Below are 27,877 nucleotides of genomic sequence, written 5' to 3'. Positions count from 1 at the left end.
AATACAGAAGAGAAACAATTGGAAAAAAATGTTAGGGACCACCCCCTTGACCTCTGCCACCAAATTCTTGTTTGCTCTCTCCAGTCGCTTGCTCCCCGGGAGCTTGGCTACTTATGTCCCAGAAGCCCAAGACCAACTGGGTCAGCTTGCTCTGCTGTGCTCGGAGTCAGCAACCAGAGTGAGATGAAAGGATGTTTGCAAACTGAGAGCTGAAAGAATGTTTACAAAGTGCTTAAATTAGCATCATTTCACATTTGAATGCAAAAATTCAGACTTAGGACTTGTGATTGTATTTATACAGTTTGTACCTAAAAAGTAAAGTGGCTTGGATTTGTTGGCACGTACTATTTTTGTTTCAGCAGACTTCAAATATGATATCTTATTACTAATACCATTGCATGCCAGCTTTCATTTCATTTATAACTTTTATATTCCATATATCTCCAAGGATCTGAAAATAGCATATGTTTCTCTCCCCAGTTTATCTTCACAACCATCCTGACAGATAGGTTGGGGTTCAAATATGGAATGGCCTAAGGACATTCACTGTACTTCACAGTTGACTAGGGATTTGATTTTGGTTTCTTCCATCCCGGTCCCACATTTTTATTACTACACACTACAATGCCATTCATTTTACATTTATACAGTCATTTAAAGCACATCTGATAATATTCAGCACGAACATTCACTGATAATTGTGGATAATTTAAAAATTTATAATTTATTTGATTTTAAAAATTTAAGGCTTTTATAATTTTGAATTGTTTCATATTGAAAAATGCATGTTTGTGATTTTGTAAGCTACTTAGGGACTTTTAAAGTAACTGGTAGCATAGAAATGGAAATATAAATAAATAAATAATTTTAGGAAGAGAATTTATTTCCATTCACTTCTATGTGAAAATACAGCATGTCACTTCCATGTGTTTCCTTATTTATTAATCAAGGTCCCTTTTTTTTTTTTTTGCAGCTCATTCTGATTTTCCTAAAAGTTCAGCATTCTGCAGTGAGCAGATGATGTGTGAAGTGCCTGCCTGTGTGCTGAAATTAAACAAGGTGGTTTCAAATCACAAACTCTGGGCTGTATTTATCATCACCTTTAAGTTCATGTCCTTTATTTCCATCATGTACTATTGGAGAATCACTCAGTATGTTAATGACAAGAGACAACACTACAGTCTGCCTGTAGAGGTTAAGTGTCCTCCTTCTCCTCCCACCCTGATTTCTGGATGGTCTTCTACATTACCAAAGGACATATACTTCCTGGAAACATCTGAACGAACAAACCCCAACTTTCTGTTTATGTGCTCTGTTGAATCAGCAGCCAGGATCCATCCGGAGTCTAGAATTGTGGTCCTTATGAAGGGATTGGCAAAATACAATAATACTTTGCCCAAACATTTGGGCATCTCCTTGCTCAACTGCTTCCGTAACCTTGAATTCAAAAAGTTGGATCTGATCAACCTATTCTCGGACACTCCCCTGGCTGACTGGTATTCTCAGGCTCAGCAAAGGTGGGAACCATATTTCCTCCCCATCCTTTCAGATGCCTGCCGAATAGCCATTATGTGGAAATTTGGTGGTATCTACTTAGACACAGACTTTATCATCCTCAAGAACTTGAATAACCTCACAAATACACTTGGTATGCAATCAAAATATGTACTCAACGGGGCCTTTCTCTCATTTGTGCCCAAACACAACTTTATAGAGCTTTGCATGCAGGATTTTGTGGCTAATTACAACCGCTGGATTTGGGGCCACCAGGGCCCACAGCTCTTCACCCGGATATTTAAGAAGTGGTGTTCCATCCATAGCCTCCAGAGCAGCAAAAGCTGCCGGGGAGTCACAGTCCTGCCACAAGAAGCCTTTTATCCTATCCGTTGGCAGGATTGGAAAAAGTATTTTGAAGCAGTGGAGGCTTCAGAGCTTCCCAAGCATTTTAAAAACACCTATGCAGTGCATGTGTGGAATAAGAAAAGTCAAGGCACCCAATTTGAGGTCACCTCTAAGGCTTTATTAGCTCAACTGCATTACCGCTACTGCCCTTCTACATACAGTCTAATGAAGATCTATCAGATCTAGCAGCTACCTGCTCATGGATACAGTTGAATGTCAACCAAAGTATTCAGCCATGGGGAGCTAATATCATTCTTACCTAGAAGCAACAGCACCTATCACTAAGCTGATGACTTGCCAATTCAACATTTCAAAAAGCAGATGAATGGTGATGAGTTATACCAGGCTGGGCTGTTCCACTAAAGAATACTATGAGGATCAACCAACATTTGTAATGTTCTGTTCATCATCATTAGCCTGGATGTAAAAGAAAACAAATCACTTTGAAAGGGCAAAAAGGGGATTGGGAGAGTGTGCGGTTACAGAACCATGTTTGCCATCTTTTCTCTGGTGTTAAAATGGTAATAGACTCCTTCAGTCGAAATAACATGCCATTTACTCATATTTTAATGATCATGTCAGAAACTTTTCCTGCTTCTGTTAATGTGTCTTACTACTAGTGATGTCATGGAAGTTTGCCTTTACTTGGTTTCTTATATGAACTTGACGAATGAGTAATGCTTCGCCACGTTGTGCATTTAGTGATTCATAATGTGGCAAAGCAGAAGTCCCCAGAAGTTCTTCTTATGCTTGGAACATCATCTAACTGCCCCACCTGGGGATTTCTTTCTTTCTTTCTTTCTTTCTTTCTTTCTTTCTTTCTTTCTTTCTTTCTTTCTTTCTTTCTTTCTTTCTTTCTTTCTTCAAATCTTGGATCCTCCTAGCATGATCATATTCAGCAGACATAGGTGCCCCGGGACGTGTAGTTTCCAGTGTGCCTGATGTTCAGGCACTGTTGAATTCTACGTTTTCAGGGTGCCTGGGATTGAGGTCCTTTCCATGGCAAGGTGTTCAGGAGAGAGGGAGAAACAGAGGCATTACACAGGGCAAGGCGGCATGGCTGCCAGGAAAGGGGCCAGTGAGGGCTAGGAATGTGACAGGCTCCTCATTTTGGATTTGAGCTTTAAAAAGAAAGTTCTCAGAAAACAGTCTGACTCACTGATTCCAGTTTTGAATTAAGCTAGACTACCTATACTTATTCACAAGCTACATTCACAAGGTTTAACTGCTTTAACTGGCATTATACTGCAGGAGAGAGTAACACAGAAACATAGAAACAGAGTGAGTCAAGGGGTCTCCTGGGCCATCTAGTCTGACCCCTGGCTCCATCCAGTTCCAGACCAGGCTACCAGGATGTGGACCATATTCCCCTCTGAATAGGTTCCAGTGGAGTCCCATAATGATACGATGGCATTTTCAGATGACTATGAATGCAGTCTTTTTTGTGTTTTCCCTGCATTCATTTAACCATGATTTCCTTTATTGTCCTCTCTCAGGTAAAATTGACACAGCCAGGGAAAGCTTTCTTAGTTTTATCTGTGCCATCTTCTTGGGAGGAAAATGTGAAAGCATAATTACAAGCACCAGCATTGATGCACACTGCTTACAGTATGCCTTTTTGGGAAAAGAAGAAAACAAAAGAAAACAAAAGATAGGGCCAGTAAAAATGAACAAGGCTTTTTTTTCATATGTGTCAATTTCACCAGAGATGGGAAGGAGGAAAAGGCAAAGAAAATGAAAATTTTGTCAAATTGGCAAGATTCCTCTTCTCTCAACTGAATAAAGTTGAAAGAGAAGGGAGCGTAATAGTTAATAATAACTGAAGGTACATCTCCATAGAGGGAGCACATAAAATGTAAAAAGAGAGATAAATAGACTAGTCTCAAGTATGTACAGACCCAAACCCAGCAAGAGTGGACAAAGCCATGGATTGTGTATAGAACAGGGGTCCTCAAACATTTTCAACAGGGCGCCAGTTGAAAGGTGCTGGCAGTGGGTGCAGCCTCCATTGGGTCCTTCCATGCTGGTGCCGGAGGTCACACTAGATGGCCCGGGAGGCCCCTTCTGACTCACTCTGTTTCTATGTTTCTATTGCATCTGGAGGCTGGGCTCAGCATCCTCCCCAGCATGACTCTTTCCCTGCTCTCCAAGGCCCAGTTGCATCCTGAGAGAGGCAGGTGGTATAGCTCTTTCCCTGTTGGACTTCTGCCTTTGACATTCCAGTCCAAAGTTTCAAGGGCTTGGTGCAGCAACTCCATATAATCCTATGACACCCCCCCTCCCCCAATACATTGGGAGTCCACAGGATTGTACCTTTAACCATAGAATCATAGAATAGTGGAGTTGGAAGGGGCCAAGAAGGCCATGGAAGCAAACCCTCTGCGCAGGGCAGGACTCCAAGTTAAACCATTGCCTTCTTCTATAATAAGAGAAATGATGCATCCCACAGAGGGAAAACATGGAATTTTTACAAGTGGAAGACTGCTTGGGAGGGTTTGCACTGCACTGCAGGTAAAATTCCCCTGTGCTGGACAGAAGATCAGGCCCAGCAGCAGTGGCAGGCTGTCTCCCTCCCCTCCCTTTGCCCCCTGGGTAAAAGGCATGCTTGAAATTGCTGATTTCTGAATTAATGCCAACTATTGCCTTTCCCAGATAAACTGTGTTGGACGAATAGAGCACTGAGCCAATGAGTATTCTGGCTGTTTTCTACTTTCACATGTTTTCAAAGAGAAAAATAAATATTGTTTTGTACCTTTAATTTTCTATTTGTGTTCAAAAGTTTCTTTTCTGCTGGGAGGAAAATCAGGAGCAAATGGAAACTAGAAAAAAATGACGCAGAGTCCTGCCTACCCCTGTTTTTGCTCCAGGCAGGTAACGATGAGGCTGGTGGGGTGTGTTTTGTTTGTGACGGGGGAGGGGGTTGCATGTTGTACAAATCAGTGCTCAAGGCTAACATCAGAAGATTGCAGACTACAGTCTGAGAACTGTAGACTGAAAGAGGAGCTTTCTTCAGGCAAACTGTTTCAAATATATAGAAGTGGGGGAAAAATTCTGAATGAGGAAATGCACTAAGCATTTGCCAGTAGATTGAGATGGTAATAATGGAGGAAACCTTTGGACGCTTGATTAGATTAAGCCTAACCCTTGAGCAAAGATCTCCTGTTGCAAAAGGACAAGGAAGCTATGAGAGGTCCCCTTTGAAATACCACACCCACTGCAGTTACTGTCTCCATCTCTGGCACAGGTTCCTTATGAGACAGAGAATACAACTAGAGGACAAGATAGTCCTTCTGTAAAAACACTTGTGTATACTAAACATGTGTATTTACTCATGAACAAAAATAGCCGTACTGGTTTACAAAATCAGATCCATAGACTGGCAACATCATGTCATGAATCCATGTGCTTCTGCTCTGTGTCAGCACAGCATTTTTCCCAAGGCAAGTGTTGCAATTTGTTTGTTTAAAGCTTTTATATCCTGCCCTTCACAATGTCTCAGGGCACTGATACAATAAAATAAATAGCATACAGCATCAACAGTTGAGCTGTTGTTACAATTATGTGTTGTCAAGTCATCTCCGACTTGTGGTGACTCATGTCTTCCATTTCTTCTGCCACTTTCGCCAGCATGATTGCCTTCTCCAGGGAGTCTTGCCTTCTCCTGATGTGCCCGAAGTATGACAGCCTCAGTTTGTTACGCCTTTTGCTTCCAGGGAAAGTTGTGGTTTGATTTAATCTAGTACCCACTTGTTTGTCTTTTTGGTGGTTCAGGGTATTTGCAAAGCCCACAATTCACAATTTTCTTCCCAGCAGCTTTCCTCACTGTGCAGAATTGAGCTACAGTAGGCCATAATATTATCAGAAAAGGACAGCAACCATACCTTCTCTTTCCCATATGCATTGTTGGATATACATGCTGGTATACCTACCGATGCCTAATTCAGCCTTCCCCAACCTGCTCTTGGAACTTCCAGATGTTTTGGATTACAAAAGCCATAATTCCTGAACATGCTGGCTAGGGCAGATGCAAGTTGAAGTTCAAAATATCTGGAGGAGGTTGAAGAAGATAGACTAATTCATTCTGTTTGCAAATCTTACTTTTGAGGCAGCATATAAAAATGTAAACTGCACAGCCACAATAATGGCTGTGTGGGGGAACTTATTGGCCAGTGTTGAGGATCTTACAATTTCTTTCCCAGTCCACTGAAACAGCTACAATTTCTTCCCCTTAGTTGATTCCTTTTGGTGTAGCAGCAGCCTCTTTCCCTGCCCTTCCCCAGCTCTATGGCCATCCAGATAAATATCATGGCATGAGGCGCCATGGTGGCACAGTTTGCCACCACTGTGCTGTATTGAGGGCATGGAGGCTTCTGTGCGTCAAGGGCAGGCTGATAGGCTGGCTCCCTAACCATATCCTGCCTTTTCAGATGCCTGGGGTGGCTGCCTCATTCTACCCTCTGGTAGGACTGGCCCTGTGTATTGCTGTAAATGAATTTACAGCTTCATTTCCTCCACTCCTCAGAGACCACAACACTGTAGGACAGCTTTACTGAAACTACGTGGAGGCTTCTGGGGTCATTTATTTATTTAGAATATGCAAGTGGCAAGCACTGTCATTGTTGGCTCTCTCTCAGTGTTGAGGAAGAACCAAGAACTGGGAACAGGTTCACAAGGGCTGGCTTTTCTGGATAGCTAAGAGAGGAAGCCCCTGGGGCTGGAGCAGACAAAGGCAGGAACTCATGTCTAAGCGGCATGCCGACACCTTTGAAAGTGTAGATGCTAAGGAAACCAGGGAAGGAGAGATAGGCCAGCTGAGCTCTGCTTCAGGCAGCGAACTGCATTGACCTTGCACTGGGGGGGGAGGGGGGATCAAAAGTCCAGAATCAAGCACTGCAAAGAAACTTAACCAAGCCCCAACCTGACCTGGAAGCTTTTCTAGTCTGTGCAAAGAGAACAAACAGTAGTGCTAAGTGGACAGAGTTACAGCCTTCTCCACCCTGGTGCTCTCCATATGTTGTTGACTACAACACCCACCATCCCCTGCAAATGTGGCCAAGGAATTGTTAGAAATCCTGGGAACTGTAGTCCAAAGTATCTGCAGGGCAGCCAGGCTGGGAAGGCCATTCTAGGGCACCTTGCTAAGAACAAGCTGACCTGTAGTGCTAGTGCCTCACCACAGGGGGCAGCAGTGTACTTCGCAAGTGATGGATCGCAGTTACTGCCTCAGCACACTCTCTAGACCCGAAGCAGCTCAAAATTGTACAAGGCCAGCCAGAAAAACATTAGCAATTCTTGCAGCACTGACCAAATGGACATCTCTACAGATCAGTTCAATAAAGAGAAGCAAAAGTCTAAATAGAGAGCCCTTGAGCTAATAATGTGGAATATGAACGAACAAACAGACAGACAGACGCTTGTAGCCATATCATGGCTACACCATGGCCTATAACAGCACTTTTGGTTTGGGATAATTAATATTCACCTTCTGTGATTCTGCTGCTGTGATGGATTGGTTGGATGTTGTGGAGAATATTGTATTTAGTATCGCCACTCCCCACTTCTGCTTCTGCCATGCTTTTCTCTCCACCGATGCTACACTTGAACAAGGCCTTGCATGAATGCTGGTGCAATGGTGTAGCAGACCTACCCAGCTGCATCTTTCTGAGCATCCCAGTGGAAACACATTCCTTGTGCAAGAGCACAGCTTACCAAGCAGTACTATAATTCAGATCCTTGCATGGGGACCATCCCTCCTGTTACTTTGACATCCCAGGAGTCCAATTCAGCCATCAACATGCAGATTACTTTTTCATCTCACTCAGTCTTATGATAATCCTGCGGATAAGAATATCACTATTTTCATTTCATTTCATTTTTTATTTTATGTTATGGAGGATAAAACAGGCTGCGTGTGGCAATCTGCTTCAGCTTGAGCTCTTGGTGGCCAGACTCAGCCAAATTCTAATGAATCTTCAGATTGGGCCAGTTCACACATTTAATCACTGGTCCACTGCATCTCAAATGATAATTGGCAAGTGTGACACAGAATTTACTTTACAATGTCTTGGAAGCAATGGCCAGGATCTCCCTGTCCTCATGAGGAAGCACAAAGTGCTCCCAGACCCACCTGAGTGAAAGGGCTAGGCTTCCCCCGGTGGGCCACTCTTACAACTGTGAGTTCCCTACTATGTGGATGATCCCTGTTGGTCTTACCTGGTGACAGAAGCACTCTGAACAGTGTCAAGAGGCTGGGAGCCAATTAAATTTCCCAGAATGCCTTTAAAACGGCATTGTCTACAGCATTGTGGGAAATCAAGATGTTTCCCTTTTCTGGCACTGATTGGGGAGCTGAGTTTCCTTTTTAAAAAAATAGGAGCCAGGAAAGCAGTCAGGAGAGGCTCTGGCTGAAGTGCATAGCATCCAGAGGATGTCTCGCAGGGACTTTTTTAATTAGCAGGACCAATTGACCTCAACTGTTGCCCCTTTCAGTTTTCCCGTGGAGCTTGGCTACACTCCTCACAGTAACTGGGGAGGAACACTGGATTTTCCCAGCAATGATATATTGGGGCGGTTGGATTGTGGTAGGATAATGAAGATCTCATTCACAGTGCAAAATACCTGCTTTTGATGGGGGTGACTTCTACAAGGACTGACTTGTTGGTATGGATCAACTCAGCTGCCTGTACTTTCGTACTGTCTGTAGGAGAGTGGCTATGAGGAATGTCGCGATAAGTGCCTGCACTTCAAAGTTTACGAGTACTATGACCCTTCATTGCCACCTGTTAATTCCAGCACACTTAATGCCCCTTAAGATGCAGGCCCTGGGAAGGGATTGCTGGAAGGCACACGGGATGGAACTAAAAGCCCATAAATGAATGGAACAGTCCCTGTAGCTCTTTGGACCCTGCTGGTGGAGTCACATGATTCAGCTGCCTTTCATTGAATGTATGCTAATGAACTGATGAGAAATTAAGCCCTTCATGTGGGAACTGGGCCTCAAATGCTACTAAAAGAGAAGCAAACAGAGAAGAGCCATTCGCTACTGAGTGGCTATATGGGGACTGATTCAAAAATGCATCAATGTTGACATCAATGAGGCTAATATGTAGCCTTCAGTTCTGGCTACCCTGGTTTGTATCTGATTATCCTTAGTCAAGTTACCTAACCCCAGTTTCCTCTATGACACTGGTCCAGAACTGGTGGCTTGGGAGCCCATATTCAGTTCCATCTGCCATAGAATACGTTGCAAGAACTGCATTTATTTATTTGGAACACTTATATGCCGCCCCATTCGCAAAAGCCTTGGGGCAGCTTATTTATTTATTTATTTATTTATTTATTAAAACATTTCTATGCCGCCCCTTGCTGAAGCCTCGGGCAGGCTTACAACACAATAAAATACAATAAAATACAAAAATTACAATATAAAATTAACAATATAAAATAAATAACAATGTAAAAGCTTCCAATACAAATAAATAACTATACAATTGCATAAAAATACATAAAAATCAGGAGACATCCCGGCATAAATATAAAATCAATAAATAAATTCAACAATTAAAATGACATTTAAATAAAAAGATCTTGGCCTGTCACTGAAAAGTGTGGCGTAGTGGTTAAGAGCATGGGACTGGGACTCAGGAGATCTGGGTTCTAGTCCCCGCTCAGCCATGGAGCCAACTGGGTGACTTTGGGCCAGTCACAGACTCTCAGCCCAACCTACCTCACAGGGTTGTTGTTGTGGGGACAAGATGGAGGAGATGTAAGCTGCCTTGAGCCCTTTGTAGGAAAAAAGGCAGGCTATAAATCGAAAATCAAAAAATAAATTGAAAAACAAATAACAACTGCACCAGGCGGACCTCTCTGGGGAGCGCATTCCATTCTCACCATGCATTGCAAATATATGGTAGAAATTATGAAGTGATCTCTAAATGCATGTTTGGGCAAAAGAGGGTCTCAGTGACTGTGAAGAGTGAGGCCTAGTATTTGTGGCAAAGACAACAAAGCTGGATGACTCAATGCAAGTTCAATTTAACATATTCTGTACCCTGTAAACTCGTGGGTTTTGAGACCATGTGGCTAGAGGAACAGAAAAGAGAAATGTCAGTTCTCAAGTCTCCTATTATGGAGAAGAAAAGTGTGACTAAAATACTACGTGAATATTAGTATTGTTGAAGAATAAGAGAATCTAATTTAGTGCAGACCTACTTCAGTCCCATCTTGCAAATTAAGAGTGGTAGACTGCTGCCCTCAAGTGGCATTTATAGGAACAGTAGAAGGTCCTGTTATCCCGTATTTCACAAGCCAGAAGTTCTGATGGCTTATTTATAGCTGCTTCCTTGACTCATAGATGCAGGCTTTTCAAAATTGTGTAATTATCAACTTACTAATATTCCTAAAAGACACCTTTTTCCTGTCAAGGAAACACTGAAACTCTTGTTTATTTTCTCATTTTATTATGACAATTCCCCCTTTGTTGTTGTTCTTGTTGTATCTATACTATCCCACAGCCAAAGCTCTCAGGGTGGTTTACAACTACCCATAAAACAGATAATAAGATACAATTAAGATATGTAAAATATGTATCAGAAATACAATAAAAGTTTAAAACAGCTAAAGCCAAAAAATAGCAAGTACTGGGGAAATCCAAATAAAACTTTATAGAGAAAGGTTGACCTTTGTGATATAAAACTGAACTTGTGGTGTCCCTGCTCCTCTTGGCCAGAAAGAAACAAAATTCCAAGCCAGGCTCCTTCTTTTTCCCTGAAGAGTTATTAGTCAGCTGCTTCTTTAAGAGACTGGGACTCTCTGCTCACCTGAGGCACCTGCTACATTTAATTGCAAAGTTACTCTCCTGCAGAATGTGATTCCCAAGGAAAGTTAATGATGGACATTTTTCTGCTAGCAGCGACAAAGCTGTTCTGACCAGTTTTTCTTGTCATCATGCTTGCTTACATGTTCAGGCTTACACCCAGGACCTGTAATGATTCATTTGCCTTTCTGATTGCCATGTCAATATCCTGTTATCACCAATATTTGCTGTACTATTGTGTCATGTCCTCTCTGCAGATTTTTCCCATTGTTCATACATACCTCTTCTCTTGTGAGAGACAGCTCTTTAAAGTTTTCTCTGTAACACCCATCCAGTTAGGGTTAAACTCCTTCCCTTCTTTCACATGGGTGGCTAGGTAAAACAAAGAAATTTCCTTACAAAATCACATCAAAGGCATTCTTGTGCAAGGTGATGTGTAGCACTTAGCCACTAAACAGAGTTTGCAACTTGAGGGGCTTCCTGCTTCTTCTGAGCATTATGGGTTGGAGCTGCTCTTGCGGCTTCAGCGAGGTTGCAGAGAGTGGAAGCAGGCAAGATATCTAGAGCACAGCCTGTCAAGTTTTCTGGATGAGTTCCAGTCAATACAGCTTGATGGTGTTGACGCGATGCTTCAACAGGTCTGTACCATACTATACTGTATTTCAGTCATGTCTTTACTGGATTTCTACCCTGCCTCCCTCCCCGTCACCTAATAAAAGGCAATTAATGCGTCTTTCCAAGAAGGAGTAATCCCATGTCACCAGAAACTCCTAAAAAACCCTCTCTGGACCCAGAAAGTTCTAAGAATGGTGGCAAATATTCCCTTCCTGGACAAGGTTCTTGAGTGGCTATATATTGTATAGTACCTTGTTTTTTTTAATATAATAAATTTTGCTTTAATAATACAATTTTGAGCACAGATAAATCCCAAGGTACCTTTAGTGAGTTAATAAATGCAATCAACACAATAAAAGTCTTTAAAAGGCTCAGCTTGCATAACCTTTCTCTTTTAAGACTGTAATACAGTACACACCTACCTGGCAGGAAGTCCCACGGAATTCAGTGGTGCTTACTTTTAAGTAGACATGCATTGCAAGGAGCCAACTAGTGGCAGTCTGCCCAGGGCAGGAACCTGCTCCCTCTTTCAAAATGCAATGCAGCAAGATGCCTGCACAATAATTAGCCACAAATGGCCAGAGAAGAACCACAAAAGAGGACAAGCTCCTCAGGGTTTTTTATTAGCCTGCCTGAGCTGAGTCCCATCCCATCATTAAGAAAAGGCACAAGCACCTTCAGGAGCCACTTTCTGACCACATACCAGGCTAGCCAACAATTTCCCCTTTTACCATTCAGTATGTTGGGATACTTCAAGGAAAAATCTGCAGGTCATATATTTAGCTTGGCATTCCAAATCAAGCAACTCACTGGGAGGGGTGGGGGCCCCATGGTGAGTGCTAGCTTGCAGGTCTGCATGGCGGGGGGAGGGGGGGCAGACTTTTTGGCAGTCCTCAGCAGCAGCAGCAGCAGCAGCAGCAGCAGCAGCGGTGATAATGGCAAAGCCGGTGGGGATGGTCTTGGGTACCAGCTGGCTTAAGCAGCCCTGCAGGGAGGGGGTCCTGCCACAGCTGTGTCACAGCTTGCCCGGCCTCTCTCTCCCCTCCTCTGTCATCCCTGCTCTCACCAGGGCATTGGGAAGGGGGCACTGTAGCAGATGGCAGGGCTTTGGGGATGGGCAGGCAAGGCAGACTCCTCAGTGGTCCTATTTCACAAAGGTTTGCCTTTTTGTTCTCTTTGTTTCCTTTGTAGTAGTAATCCATATGGGTAGTTCCTGGGTTACGGACAAGTTCCGTTCCTGAGAACATCTTTATGTCCAATTTGTATGCAAGTCAGTTCACATGAATAAGCCAAATGGTTGTCTTACTGTATGTTATTTTACCTTTCTATACATATAAAACACTTAAGAAACACTTGCTTTGACCAAATTAGGTCCATGTCCTGATGTTCGTATGTCCAAAAATATACAAAAAGGGAAGGTTTTCTTTGAAAGGTTTATTCTCGAGAATAATCATCTGTCAACAAATCATTCCAGATGGCATGCCTGAGAATTCCCCCATTTGTACTTTTATACATTAGCACATTAAAGAGTTACACTTCACATAATAAGCACTTTCTAATAGGCTATGATTTTTTTTTCCTGCATACCAAATAAAGAGGGGAGGGGAGAGGGGAAGGTTTTAGGCTGGCTCTCTAAATTGCTCTCAGGGTTCAGCCACAGTGTAAACAAACAAATGGATTAGAGGGAGTCTTGAGGCTGTAAGTGAGGCTGTAACCTTGTTATTTGTCTGCTGTCGCTCCTGATGCATTAGCATAACTGTGTATTTCCACTCCCTGATCAATGTGTGCAGCCTTGGAGCGCTAAGCGCTCAATATAGCTAATCTTGCTCATCAGTTTTCCCCCTTGGGAGATATGCCACACCTTTGGCTTTCTCTAGCTTTCTCTAGCCTGCATCTCATGATATTCGTTGTATATTTTGTGCAGATTGGGTTTAAAGCAATCTCTAAGGATTTGTATCAAGGCAGTGACACACTGGACACTGCAGCAAGTAGACACCAGGGCAGCGAGAACTATCCAAAGGCCTGCTGTAACTCCCGAAGCCAGGTAGCCAAGACGTAGGCCACACCGAGATGCTACTTGAAGCTTGAATATGGGCTGCATATTGGGCCTGATCAACCAGCTTCCACAGTACCTCTCCATTATCATCAATCTTAAAGTAACAGTCCATCTAGTTAAAACCCCACAGAGATCCCACTTTTTGGAGAACTGCTTTCCTTAGTTGGAAAACTTAATTGATGGTCATCCTGAGGGTCTCAGAGGTGTCATTTGCTAGGATTTCAACCACAGACTGGGGTCTAGTTACAGTTCAGCCTATTCTGCCTGCACCACAGATAGGAAGAAACATACCTCCAAGTAGAATCATAGAATGGTAGAGTTGGAAGGGGCCATGAAGGCCATGAGGTCCAACCCCCTGCTGTTGCAGGACACCAGGCTACACCATCCCACTCAGATGACTGTCCAGTTTCTTTCTGAATGTCTCCAGTGTGGGAGAGTCCATCCCCTCTCTAGGCAGCTGGTTCTAGTCTCGTATTGCTCAGATAGTGAAGAAACTTTTCCTGATATCTAGCCTGAATTTGGGTTGTTACAGCTTGACTTGATTATTCCGTGTCCTGGTATCAGCAAGAAGAGTGTCATGCACGTGTGCTCGGATGAGATTCCCATGCATGCACAAGAGAGTGAGGGCTCTGGTGAGACCCATGGCTCAAGCTTAGAAGAGGAGTTAATTATTATTCCAGCAACAGTGCAGAGCTCTCACCTGATACTACGGATGTTATGACTAGTGGAACGCCAGGTGATGAACTACCCCCAGGAGGGCAGACTGAGACAATACAGGATCAGAACACTTGAAGGACAGACATGGAGCCTGATACTATTCTTCACTGTGAGAAAGAAGCCAATAGAGAGCTGGCCAGGAAGGCTCCTGAGGGTGATGCTGAGCTGCGATGCTTGATCACGCTGGCATACTCGTCAGCTGGGGCAATTGGAGATGTGATTCGAGGAGCAGTGGCGAGAGCATGTGCAAAGTGCACCGTCCCCCAGAGACAGGCCCCGAAGGGTTCATAAGTGAAGTGTGGGGTGACGTTCCTTAGAGCGAGAGGTCAGCTTTCTACCTTGAGTGTATATTCGGTGTTTCTGAATACTTTGTAGCCATTTGGAATAAAGATTCTTTTAGCAATTGCTGGAGTGATTCCCTTCATTGGAAAGGGACGCCTGGCCCACAGCAAAGAGATCTTGACCTTCTTCTTTGTGACAGCCTTTGAGGTATGATAGAGTGATACCATGTTCCCCTGCAGTCTTCTATTCTCAAGGCTGAACATGCCCAGTTCTCTCAGTCTCTCCTCATAGGGCAGTGTTTCCATACCATGGATCATTTTTGTTGCCCTCCCCTGGACCCCTTCTAATTCAGCTGCATCTTTCTTAAGTCTTGGTGCCCAGAACTGGACACAGTGTTCCAGGTGAGGTCTGACTAGTGAATATAGGGGAACTACTGCTCCTTGTGATTTGGAACAAATACTTCTGTTAATGTATCTCAAAATAGCATTTGCCCTTTTGGTGACTGCATCACATTGTTGGCTCATATTTAGCCTATTGTCCACAATAACGCCAAGATATTTTTCTTTTTTAGTTCTGTTGAGCCACATATTCCCCATCTTATATCAATGCACTTGGTTTCTTTTTCCAAGGTGAAGGACTTGACTTGTCGTTATTGAATCTCTTTCTGTTGCTTTCAGCCCAGCAACATTATCAAGATCACGCTGGATCTTCATTCTGTCTGCCAGAGTGTTTGCTGCTCCACCCAGTTTTGTATTGTCTGCAGATTTGATTATCTTTCCTTGTACTTCCTCATTCAAATCATTAATAAAGATGTTGAAGAGCACTGGGCCCAGGATCAAACCCTGTGGCACTGAACTAGTTACCTCCATCCAATTTGAAAAGGTGCCATTGATGATCATTCTTCGTGTCTGATTTATGCTTGTAAGCTGCCCCGAGACTTTGGCGAATGGGGCGGAATATAAGTTTATTATATATATATATATATATATATATATATATATATATATATGCAGCCAATTTTAGATCCACCTAATAGTTTTCCCATCTAGTTCAGTTTTTGCTTATTGCTTATCAGAATATCGTGTGGCACTATGTCAAAAACTTTGCTAAAGTCTAGGTAGGTTATGTTCACAGTGTTTCCTCTGTCCACTTGGGAGGCTACCCAGTCAAAAAATGTAATTAAATTAGTCTGACAGGATTTATTTTTGATAAATCCATGTTGGCTTCAGCTGCGACATGTTCGCCCTTCTCCCCCAGGAGAGGCAGGGATACACTTGCCCTGGTGACCCTCCTAGAGGAGGAGGTGAGTTGCCTGAGGGCTAAGAGAGCTCTCCAGGCCCCCCGGGAGCAGTCCTCCTCCAGACAGAGGGTTGAGGGAGGGGTCAAAGGAGGAAACATAGAAACTGAGCAAGTCAGAAGGGTCCTCCTGGGCCATCTAGTCCTATCCCCAGCTCCAGCCAGCTCCTCCCACGACATGCCCACCATGTGGAGTTCCAGCCTATCTTTGAACACCTGCACCGATGGGGCCTCAACCACCTCCTGTGGAAGCCCATTCCACACTCTCGGGGTCCTAACTGTCAGGAAGTGCTTCCTGGCATCTAAATGGAACCTTGGCTCCCTGAGCTTTGCTCCGTTGGAGCACTTCCTCCCTTCCTCTGTGGGGAAGAACAGGTCTCTACCCATCTCTATGTGACATCCCCTCACATACCTGTATGTCGCCAACATATCCCCTCTGAGTCTCCTCTTCCAGGCTGAAGAGACCCAGTTCCCTCAGTCTCGCCTCATATGGCATCCCCTGAAAACCGGGGAAAGGAACAGCTGGGGAGACATGGGAGGCTTCCTCCTTCTCCTGGCACCGATCTGGAGCTGGGAAACAGGTTCTTTCTGCTTGGGGAGGCTGGTGCTGTTGAGGCCTTGGGGGACCAGCAGGACCCCCAGCCTGGGACCACAAGCAGCAAGGGGGGCGCTGCAGGAGAGGCAAGGTCCAGGGCAAGGCCGCCTACCACCACCGGGAAGAGACAGTGGTGGGTGACGTTGGGGACTCCCTGCTGAGGGGCACTGAGGTGGCTGTGTGCCTCCCCAACCTTGAGGCAAGGGAGGTCTGTTGCCTGCCGGGTGCACACATCAGGCATGTGATGGATAGAGTGGAGTGTCTTGTTCACTACAGGGGTCACCATCTGCTTCTGGTGATCCATGTGGGCACAAATGATGTAGCCAGGCAAGGTGTGGGTGGGATCACCAGGAACTTCGAGGCCTTGGGGAAGAAACACAGGGACCTTAAGGCCCAAGTGGCCTATCTTACTGATCCGAGGATTTGGGCCAGGCAGGGACAGGAGGGTTGCTTAGGTGAACAATTGGCTTAGGATGTGGTGCCAGAAGGAACACTTCTCACCCACGGCACCTGGTTTCTTGCCAATGGACTTCTGAGAAGGGATGGGCTGCACCTCATGAAGATGGGGAAAAGGTCCTTTGGAGATGCTCTAGCTAGCTTTGTCTGGAAGACTTTAAACTGAGTCAGGAGGGGGGAGGGGTTCAGCCCCCCCAGAAACTTGTCTGCACTGGACAAGTGTGAGGAGAGGATCAGGGCTCTGGGACCAGGGTTTTACAGGTACTACAGGGACTGACAGGACTCCTACAAAGAGAGGGCTGATATCAGGGAAGATGGGAGGAAGGAGGAGGCTGGGGACTCCAAAGAAAGGAAACTGTGGGAAGGAGTTGAGGTGCAGGGACACCAATGCTAGGAGCATGGGTAATAAGCAGGAAGAGCTTGACGCTCTCCTGGGAATAGGAGGGTATGACCTGGTGGGGATCACAGAAACTTGGTGGTATGAAAGGCAAGACTGGAATGCGAACATAGACGGGTATCATCTTTGTAGAAAGGACAGGAAGGGAAAGAGGGGTGGGGGTGTGGCTTTATACGTCAGGGAAGGGATAGGATGCAGTGAGATAGAATGCAGCACAGATGGGGATTCGGTAGAGGCAGTCTGGGTGAAACTTAGGGGTTTTGACAGGGAAAGAGACCTGACAGTGGGGGTATGTTATTGCCCTCCAGGTCAACTTGAGACCCTGGATGATGTCCTGACAGGCCAGATTCTAAGGATATCTCGAGGGAGAGACACAGAAATTATGGGAGATTTCCATCTCCCGGATATTACTTGGGAGACTCATTCAGCAGTGACAGCCAGGTCACGTTGCTTCCTAGAAGCTATAGAGGGAGGGTTTTTCACACAGAGGGTCCGAGAGGTGACGAGGGGGGGGAAACATCCTTGACTTGGTCTTGACCAGTAGGGAGGAGCTGATAGATGAAGTACAGATTAGGGGAGCTCTGGATGCGAGTGATCACTCCATCCTTTGCTTTGAGCTCAGGGGACTGGGGACGTGCAGCAGGTCGAGCACTAGAAGCTGGGACTTCAAGAGGGCCAACTTTGGCCAACTGAAGGCCAGACTGGGGAAAGTCTCCTGGGATAGGTTACTAGAAGGTAAGCAAGTTGAGGAGGGGTGGATAGCACTCAAAAGGGAGGTTTTGGAGGCGCAACCCTTGACGATACCTCTAGTCGGTAAGGCGGGGAGACGGAGGAGAGTGCCGCCATGGATGCGAAAGGAGGTGGTTAGAGGGATTAGATGAAAGAGGAACCTCCATAGGAAATGGGTACTGGGGCAAATAGACAAAAGGGTATACCCGGAGGAGGAGGCCCATTGCAGAAGGATTCTTCGCAAGGCTAAGGCTGATTACGAGCTGAGACTTGCCAAGAATATCAAGAGCAACAAGAAGGGCTTCTTTCAGCATGTAAATAGGAAGAGGAAGGGGAGACAAGTGGTGGGACCACTAAATAAGGAGGAAGGAGATCCAGTGACTGATATGAGGGAACAGGCACAGATGCTAAATGACTATTTTGCCTCTGTGTTCTCCCCAAAGCAGGACGGGGGATATCCGCATAGGAGATTAGATGAGGCTGGGGACTTAGGGGCACAGATTAGAGTCACCCCCCTTGAAGTCGAGGGGCTCCTCAGGGCATTGGACATTACAAAGGCGCCAGGTCCTGACGGGTTACACCTGAGAGTACTTAGAGAGTTGGCAGGGGTTCTCTCACGCCCGCTGGCCTCCATTTTTGAGACCTTGTGGAGAACGGGTGAAATTCCAGAGGACTGGAGGGTGGTGTCAGCGGTCCCAATTTTCAAAAAGGGTAGTAGAAGGGACATGGGGAATTACAGACCAGTTAGCCTTACGTCCATTGTAGGAAAAACAATGGAAAGAGATCACGTTGTCTTGCATAACGCCTCGGCTGAGACGTCTACTCGCGAGGAAGAGACAGGAGCTGGCAGTGAGAGTTTGGCATTTGACCAAGGAGACTTATATTTGAGAACCAATGCTCAGACGGCCCAGACACAGCCTGACTCTCTGGCTGCTGAGCAAGAAACCTCTCATCCACCTCATCCCTTGGCCCCTGAGCACGCAACCCCCCCGCAGACCGAGGAGGAAGTGTCTGAGAGAGAAGCTCCCTCTGATTCCAGCTCTGGACTGCCTGAGAAAGATGCACCCCCGGCTCCAGACTCTGAAGCTGCTGAACAGGATTCAGCAGGAGAATTATCATCCACCTGGGACAGAAGAGCCTTGACGAGACAGAGCCATGACGAAGGGACAAGGCTCTGTCACGCCCTCATGCGGAAAGATGAGACAGGAAGGTTTGATACCACGTGTTGCTTTCGTAGTGAACTCAGAAAGAGGCAGCAACTGCATGGGCAAGAGGCTCATTAGTAGAGTTTATCAGTTGCGTTGTAAATCTTGTAGAAAGCAGCAATAAAAGTTTATAGCTGATATACGGCCTGCTGTGTGAGTTAATTGAAACATAAGATGACCTCACGACACTAGTGATGCCAGATAGGGACGGGAGGCTGGCAGCCACACAAAATGGCTTCCACGATAACAGGTCCTGCCAGACAAACCTTGTGGAATTCTACGGCAAGATTTCAAGGTGGCTAGATGGAGGGGATGCAGTGGATGTGGTATACCTGGATTTCAGCAAGGCCTTTGACAAAGTGCCCCATGATATCCTGGTGGAGAAACTGAGGAGTTTTGGGATAGACCAATGCACTGTCTGATGGATTAGGGCATGGTTGACAGACCGAAAGCAGAGGGTAACCATTAGTGGGGCTTCATCAGGATGGCAGCCAGTGACAAGCGGGGTCCCCCAGGGCTCTGTCCTGGGCCGATCCTGTTTAATCTTTTCATTAATGACATGGAAGAAGGGGTGAACAGTCTGCTGATCCAATTTGCAGATGACACTAAAACTGGAGCAGTGGCCACAACTGAGGAGCAGGTACTCCAGATCCAAAAGGATCTGTACAGACTATGGAAGTGGGCAAGAGACAACAGGATGGCGTTCAATGTGGATAAGTGCAAGGTCTTGCACTTGGGGCATAGGAATAGGTGTCATAAGTACAGGTTAGGGGACAAGTGACTGGAGACCAGCAGTTGTGAAAGGGATCTTGGGGTGCTGGTTGACTGCAGGCTAAACATGAGTCAGCAGTGTGATGCGGTGGTCAAGAGGGCGAACGCCACGCTTGGTTGCATAGCTACAAGTGTGGCTTCTAGATCGAAAGAGGTATTACTACCACTCTACACGATTCTGGTATGCCCGCAACTGGAGAACTGTGTTCAGTTTTGGGCCCCTCATTACAGGAAGGATATAGCCAGGTTAGAGTCAGTGCAGCGCAGGGCCACAAGGTTGGTGGCTGGTTTGCAGGGGATGGGGTATGCAGCGAGACTGAGGGAAGTGGGTCTCTTCAGCCCGGAGAAGAGGAGACTCAGAGGGAATCTGTTGGCGACATACATATATGTGAGGGGGTGTCACATGGAGGTGGGTAGAGACCTGTTCTCCTCCGCAGAGGAATGCAGGACGCACTGCAATGGAGCAAAGCTCAGGGAACCAAGGTTCAATTTAGATGCCAGGAAGTACTTCCTGATAGTTAGAACCCCAAGGCTATGGAATGGGCTTCCACAGGAGATGGTTGAGGCCCCATTGGTGAGGGTGTTCAAAAATAGCTAGACATGCACATGGTGGGCATGTTGTGAGCAGAGCCGGCTGGAACCAGGGGTCAGACTCGATGGTCCGCGAGGCCCCTTCTGTGTCACTCTTTTTCTCTGTTTCTCTGTTTCTAACCACTGCATTTTCCTCAAGATGCTTGCAGATGGGTTTTTAAATAATTTTCTCCAGATCCTCTTGGAGGGGTGAAATTGTCTGTATGCTTTTCTCCAACTTAGTTGCCCTTTTTGGGCAATTATATGGCAATTCACCAAACTTGGATGATACATGGGGTGTGTGTGTTTGAGCATTCACATACCAACTTGGGGGAAGTGTGTGATAAGATCTCTTCCTACAAATAAAATAGTGCCCCACCTTTATTCTCTTCCCATTTTTGAAGACCCCTGGGGAGTCATTCTTGGTTGCCTTCTGCAAACCCCTTGTAGTCTGCCCAACCCCCTACTGCATGGGTCGTGTTCAAGACACTCTGGGCAAGTCTGACACAGAACAGTTGTGGTTCCGTAATGCACAGCCAGGATAGGGCACTGTTGTACCCACAAGGACTGATTGGCCATGTAAGTTTGTTGAAACCCAGTGACAAATGTGCTAGTCTTGTGATGGTAGCCCATGCCAAGAAGACCTAGTCCCCAATCCCTGGTCCATGAACAACACAATTTCCCATGTCTAGGTATGTCTTGTAGGATTTGTATCTCTTAAAACGCAAATATCCCTCTCTCAGTTCCACATCCCACCATTCCCCTTCCAACTGATGTCCAGCTTCCTGCTATGCTTGATCAACCTTCTCAGCATCTCTGGAATGTGTCAGAGGGCTGGCTAGCTCTTTAGCCATTAGTGGGAGCACCAGAAAGGAACATGTTGATCCCCTTGCATCTTCTTGTTACAGAACTCAGCCAGTTAACAGCTAGGGCAATTCCGGGTGGACCCCAGACCCGAGTCAAAAGGAGCCTGAGATGAGACTTAGAGCCAAACCAGCTTTATTCTAGTGCATGATAGAATAAAGGCAGATGAAAGGGGATTCGCAGCCCAAAGCAGTGTCTCGACAGTTGTATTCCAGTACATGCGGTTTATACTGTAGGTAAGCGATTAGGTCACCTAATACACATCCAATGCATCAGTACATAAATGTCCCCACATTCCCACTGCTGTTAGCTTCAAGAGTCTTTTCTTCTGTCAAGGACCAGACATTTCCTATGTCTATTTCTTATCTGCTTGAGAGTCACACAGGGTTGCCACGTTCTACTCCCTGCACATTTGCAACTTTTATGGCAGCTATAACCGGTTTCCCTTTGATTACTGTACTCAAGATCAGGTTAGCTTGTTAGCTGTGGGTTACACAAAATTCATTTTGTTCTTATCCCGTCTCCTTTCGGGGACAGTAATGACTGTGGTGTTTCTCCTGTGTGGCCTCCTTCTGGCCAACTACTTTTGGAATGTTTTAGGGTGCTGCAATTGGCAACACTGTGCTAATATCAGACAAAAGCAACATTATATTTAAGGACAAAGTTATAGGCCTTGAGCAAGATTAAACTGTGTTTTCATGATGATCTGTATACATTCATTTACACTGATTTGGAGGGGAGTCAGGTTTCCTTTGGATATGTAGAATATGAAAAAATGCAGAGGGCAGATAGGTAGGTCCCTTCATCATTTAGAAGTCCTATACTTTCCCTGCTTCCCCAATTTAGTTGTGAAAGATATACAGTATACCTTAAGGAGGTAAAAAACAAGTAGAATATGAACAGAATAATGGAGTGATTAGGCACTCTTGCCGCAGATTGTCTGTTAGTACAGTTTCAGCTTCAGGTCAAAACAGATAAAAGAAACAGTTCTTAAAACAGTTTAGAACATTCTTGAGGTAACCATAAGCCTAACATTAACTAATGATGATGGAGATGGACCTGGTGCTGGAGAATCAGGGTCTGACTGTGCTGTTGTGAGGTGGGGGGTGCCACTGGAGACATTTTCTTGAAGTAGGCTTCATGGGTTGTTTGTATAACCATGTTCTTTTTCACATCATAAATGGCCTTGTAGCAGCAGAGGCCTGGTTACAAGGGCAAATGCTAAAAAAACCCGAAAGCGAACTACACACTTTACACGTGCCCCAAAACACATTGGCTTGGGTGTGCTGGAGCAGACACTGAGGAATTAAAAGCCATAAATACTCTTTTTTTTAAGGGAGCTAGGCTGCAATTGATGATGCCTCTCTAAACATATTGAATAGTTCCCTAGAGATATTTTGTGCTTTGGCAATCCCTAGCAAATCTCTATCTCTAATGAAAAGCTGTGAATATCTCTATAATTTATATAATTTATCTATAAGTGGCTGTGTAGTTCCTAGAGATATTCATGGCTTTTCATGAGATATATCCTTATAGGATTTATGGAAGCCAGTGCATTTATAAGCACAGGTTGTTCACAACCCAGGGACTACCGTAATCTCCTGCCACCCCTTTTTCCTCACTGCTCTCATGGATTCTTCAACCTCCTCCAGTGTGATGGTACCACCCACTTTGGGAATAACTGATCTAGGCTAAAAAGTATTACCCCTCAATTTTTTTTAATAAAGAACATACACTTAAATGTGTTATGTATAATGTAAACTGCTCTGACGCTGGAAAGAATATTTGTAACATCTTTGTTACAAAGATATTTGTAATATTGAAACAACTTTGCCTAGAGAATAAATGTTGTTATCACAAAAGTTTCATGGCCAGCCACACCCTTTCAGTACAGTTTCTCTGTTTGTGATAGTCTTTCTCCACTGCCTTCCTTCTCAGCCAGTCAGATGGGGAGGCACCTGCTGGTAAACCACTTGAAGGTTGAGCCAAGAGTTTCAGTTCCTCAAGCTGCCACTTAGAAAGTGTGTCTGAAGCGTCTAATCTACTGTGAGTCTGTTTGCCTTGGAGAGCAGGGCAGCATTGGTCAACATGGCTCAAAGGTGAGTGAGAACGGCACAGTTTGGGTCTTGGGTAGTGGGAATTAGTGAAGCTCAAACAACTATGTGTTTGAGCCTTGGTACTGGTGGAAGAGCCAGGTGATTCTAGGAATGTTGCTTCCCTGCTCTGGCTTTACTTGTCAATGAGATAAAAATGAGAAATGGCACCTGTTTCATCAGTAGCTGTAGTTGTAAAAAATGGCCATAAGGATACCGTGATTGATTAAGCATTATTGACTTTTTCATTGTATGAATTTAATGGAAATTTTATTTAATTACTACACTTTGACTGCAGTTAAGTTGAAGCTTGATTCTTCTCTCTGAAAGTAAGTGGCATTTCATTTATAAGCTAGTACTATTAATTGTTATGGTTACTAAAGCAGTCAACAGCACTAAAATGAGAGATGAAAATATATGCACAAAACACATGCACAGTTGTTTACTTTAAAGAATAGCCCTATCCATATTTATTATAGTTGTGCAGGTTAATAATTACAGAGTTAATTTAGGATTTGTATGCAGTCTGGCAAAGTCTGACTGATCTGACAGATGGCAGAAAGAATGTTATGTGCATTGTTATAGGACCAAAGGCAAAAAAGCAGGCTTCAGCTTCTGCTCTCCCTTCCCTACCCCGGCTCTGCAGTTGGGATCTGCAAATGCAGATTTTGCAAAATTGTTTTAGGGTTAGGGTTAGGGTTAGAGATGAATCTGCAGCAGTTCCTTTCAAATGTTTATACTAGGGCAGGAAATTTCCAGAGAAAAGCGGCTCTGCATGTTTGAGAAAAGGGGGGGGAGCGCTCTAACTTGCTCAACAAAGACCTATACTGATAGCTAAGAGTTTGTTTTCATTTTATGAATGCCTCTGTTGTAAAAACACTGCAACACAAAATCAGATTAATTACATTTGAGGAAATAAGATTCCTTCAGCAAAGACAAACTAAGGATTTGTGCTGTCATGCACTGCATCAGAAACCTATTCCATGCCAATAACAGTTATGGGAGAGTCACTTTTTTCTTTATATGATTTCTGGGCTATTATTTATTTATTTATTTATTAAAACATTTTTATGCCACCCCATTCGCCGAAGCCTCGGGGCAGCTTACATCACTAAGTTAAAATAATTATAATATAAATTAAAAATATAAATATTAAATTAAAAATACAACAATACAGTATAAAATAAGCCGCCCTGGCCAGATAAAATCCAATAATATTAACAGTTAAAATGCCGCTTGAATAAAAAGGTCTTCGCCTGGTGCCGAAAAATAACGACGGCGCCAGGTGGACCTCTCTGGGGAGCACGTTCCATAACTTAGGCGCCACCGCAGAGAAAGCCCTCCTCCGAGTACCCACCCTCCTAATTTCCTTCACTGAGGGCTCCCGGAGAAGGGCCTCCCCCGCCGATTTCAAGGGGCGGCTGGGCATATATGGATGCAAGCGCTCCTTCAGGTAACCAGGACCCAAGCCGTTTAGGGCTTTATAGGTCATCACCAACACCTTGAATTGGGCCCGGACTTCAATGGGAAGCCAGTGAAGCTGACAGAGAACTGGAGTCATGTGAACACAACACCCAGTCCCCGTCAGCAGCCTGGCAGCTCTATTTTGAACCAATTGAAGTATACGGACCGTCTTCAAGGGCAGCCCCATGTAGAGCGCGTTACAGAAGTCGAGACGGGAAGTCACCAATGCATGTGTCACTGTCGTGAGGCAGTCGTACTCCAGATAGGGGCGCAGCTGGTGGATCAGCCGAAGCTGGAGGAAAGCATTCCTCGCCACTGCTGTCACCTGAGCTTCTAGTGAAAGCTCCGGGTCGAGGAACACCCCCAAGCTGCTTGTGTTATTCAGCAAATATTGGCTCATCTGGATGGTTTAAAGAATTGGGCCACAATCCAATGTGGCTTTATGCATGCAGAAGTTGTGTGTTCCTCTCTGGAGAAACAAAGTCCAACTGAAACTGCAGACTCAATAAACAGGGGCAAATTTCCCAAATGCATTCTTTTGAAATGTCAGTGGATACAGCTTTGTAGCACTGGTGCAAAACTTTCTGTCATATAAGGATGTCACTTGTTTTGATAGCATGACAGAATTCCCTTATCCCAACCTGTTTTATTTTGCTTTGTTTGAAAAGAAGAAAGGAAAGCTTAACTGCACTTAAACCCAAGCAAACAGCTCCTCCTTGCATTCATCCAACTTGTGCTTTTCTGACAAGTGGGTGGGCAGTCTGTCCAGTTCTACAAGAAGGTATAATTGCATTAGAAGTGTTAAATAGAAATATTAGAGAAGATATGGATATTAAAGGTGCCAGAATTAGAGATGAAAGCTACAAATTGCAAGCATTTGCAGACTATTTAGTTTTTATTCTAGAGGAACCTTTGGTAACAATGCCTAAACTTTTAAAAAAGATAGAAGATTACGGTGAAGTTACTGGGATGGAAATAAATAGAGAAAAGATGAAATTACTAGTGAAAAATCTTACATTGGAGCAGAATATGACTTCGATGGAACAAGTAGATCTTCAAATTGTTAAAAAGGTTAAATATTTGGGAATTTTTCTTACAGCTAAATGTACTACATTGAAAGAAGATAATTATGTTAAACTACTTAAGGAAATTAAGAGTGATCTGGAAAAATGGGTTAATTTGCAATTATCGTTGTTGGGAAGAATAGCAGTAGTTAAAGTGAATATATTACCAAAGTTTTTATTTTTATTCCAAACAATTCCCATAAAAATTGATATTTTTTTTGATGATCTAAACACCCAAATTCTGAGATTTGTATGGCAAAGGAAGAAACCAAGGATTAAGTTAAAATGCTTCAGGAGGCCAAAGGAAACGGAGGCTTTGGCCTTCCTGACTGGATGTTGTATTATCAAGCTTCTGTCTTACGGTGGCTAAAAGAATGGATAACTTTAAGAAATAAGAGAATCCTTTATCTTGAAGGGCACGATTTGCAAATGGGTTGGCAGGCTTATATGTGATATGAGAAGTGTAAGGCACATGGTTGCTTTTTAAATCATTATATTAGAAAGTCATTAATGTCGATGTGGGAAAAATTAAAGACCAAACTGTACACTAAGTTGCCAAGATGGCTTTCGCCTATGGAAGCTCTTCTATATCCAAACACATTGAATTTTGATATGATTGTGAGATATGATGATATTTTGGATAATGATGGAGGATTGAAACCGAACCAAGAATTACAAGAGCAAGGTATTGATATCTCTTGGTGGCATAAGGTTCAAATACAATTTTGGATATAACATTGAGTTACAAAAATGGCAAAAGTTGTGGGAAAGAAATATCAAGGTAACCTTAGCAACCTCATATAAAGAAAATCTTTATAAGATGTTTTATAGATGGTACTTATTGCTAAACAGACTAGCAAAAATGTTTCCAAATATGTCAAATGGATGTTGGAAATGCAAACATGAACCTGATACTTTTTATCCCATGTGGTGGACTTGTGATAAGGCAAAAAAAATATTGTGCTAAAATACATAAATGGCTTGAGAAAATGTTACAAACATCTTTAATATTTAAACCAGAAGTCTTTTTATTAGGCATTGTGTCTGATGATGTTGATAAACAAGCAACGTATTTGATTCTATATGTAATTACTGCAACAAGGATTGTATTTGCCCAACATTGGAGGAGTGAAGAACCACCCACTGATGAACTGATTTTAAAAAAGAATCTGGACTGTGCTGAAATGGATAGGCTGACTTTGTCTCTGGAGGAGAAAGAGGATATATACTTCTATCAAACTAGGAACTCTTTTTATTATTGGCTAGAAAATATGAAAATGCTTAGATTTGAATATGTCTACGGATTGCTATAAAAAAAAAACGGGGGGCTGACCCAGTAGGTCTGATGTCTTTGATGATTGATGTTTTAGTTTCTTTTTTTTTAGTTTGTAGAAAATAATTATAATAAAACTTACTTTTTAAAAAAGGAGGTATAATTACAGTTCCAGGCTTTGGTTGGTCAATAAAAATTATCTGGATAAAAGCGGCTGGTGCCGGAGGTCAGACTAGATGGCCCGGGAGGCCCCTTCTGGCTCGCTGTGTTTTCTATGTTTCTATGTTTCTAAGATAAACAATTGCTCATCATCTCTTTTGCATGTGTGCTTGATTGGCAAACTTTGTTATAGACCCACTGAATGCAATGCTACATGTTAGTCGTCACTTAGTTATGTCCCATTGATTTCATTGGGCCTGTTCCAAGCGTAGTTATGTCTGAATCCAGTCCAAGGTTTTCTGACCTATTGCATTTGCAATGCTCTGCATATTTTGGAACAAGAAGCATTCACTTAAAAACAAGTTACTATCATGACTGACCCTTGTGCTTGTATCAATGTATGTGGAACAAGAAGGACAACTGGGGTAGCAGGCAGGAAGAATAAATTAAGGTGCAATCCTAGACGTGTTTAGATTGAGAAAAGGCCTAAAATTCCATTTGTGTTCCAGCCTGTACACAACAAATTACAGGTTCTCTTCATGGGTTAACACATT

At 44.0% G+C, this 27,877-nt stretch overlaps 1 protein-coding gene across 17 annotated transcripts in view; it reads left to right on the top strand.

The window, feature by feature from the left end:
* A4GALT (alpha 1,4-galactosyltransferase (P blood group)) overlaps positions 1-2,684 on the top strand; it is a 65,478-nt gene extending 62,794 nt beyond the window's left edge. For all 17 annotated transcript variants that reach the window (XM_044450875.1, XM_044450867.1, XM_044450868.1 and 14 more), the window contains one exon: positions 974-2,684. In XM_044450875.1, the coding sequence (XP_044306810.1) occupies positions 974-2,088 (1,115 nt within the window). In that variant the 3' untranslated portion in view covers positions 2,089-2,684. The remainder of the gene's footprint in view (positions 1-973) is intronic.
* The last annotated feature ends 25,193 nt before the right edge of the window (positions 2,685-27,877 follow it).

This window comes from Varanus komodoensis, unplaced genomic scaffold, assembly GCF_004798865.1.
Source record: "Varanus komodoensis strain SLA01 unplaced genomic scaffold, ASM479886v1 scaffold69, whole genome shotgun sequence".
NCBI classification, from domain to species: domain Eukaryota; kingdom Metazoa; phylum Chordata; class Lepidosauria; order Squamata; family Varanidae; genus Varanus; species Varanus komodoensis.
The sequence above is the reverse complement of the archived record's forward strand: the minus strand, read 5'-3'. Positions and strand labels throughout refer to the sequence as shown.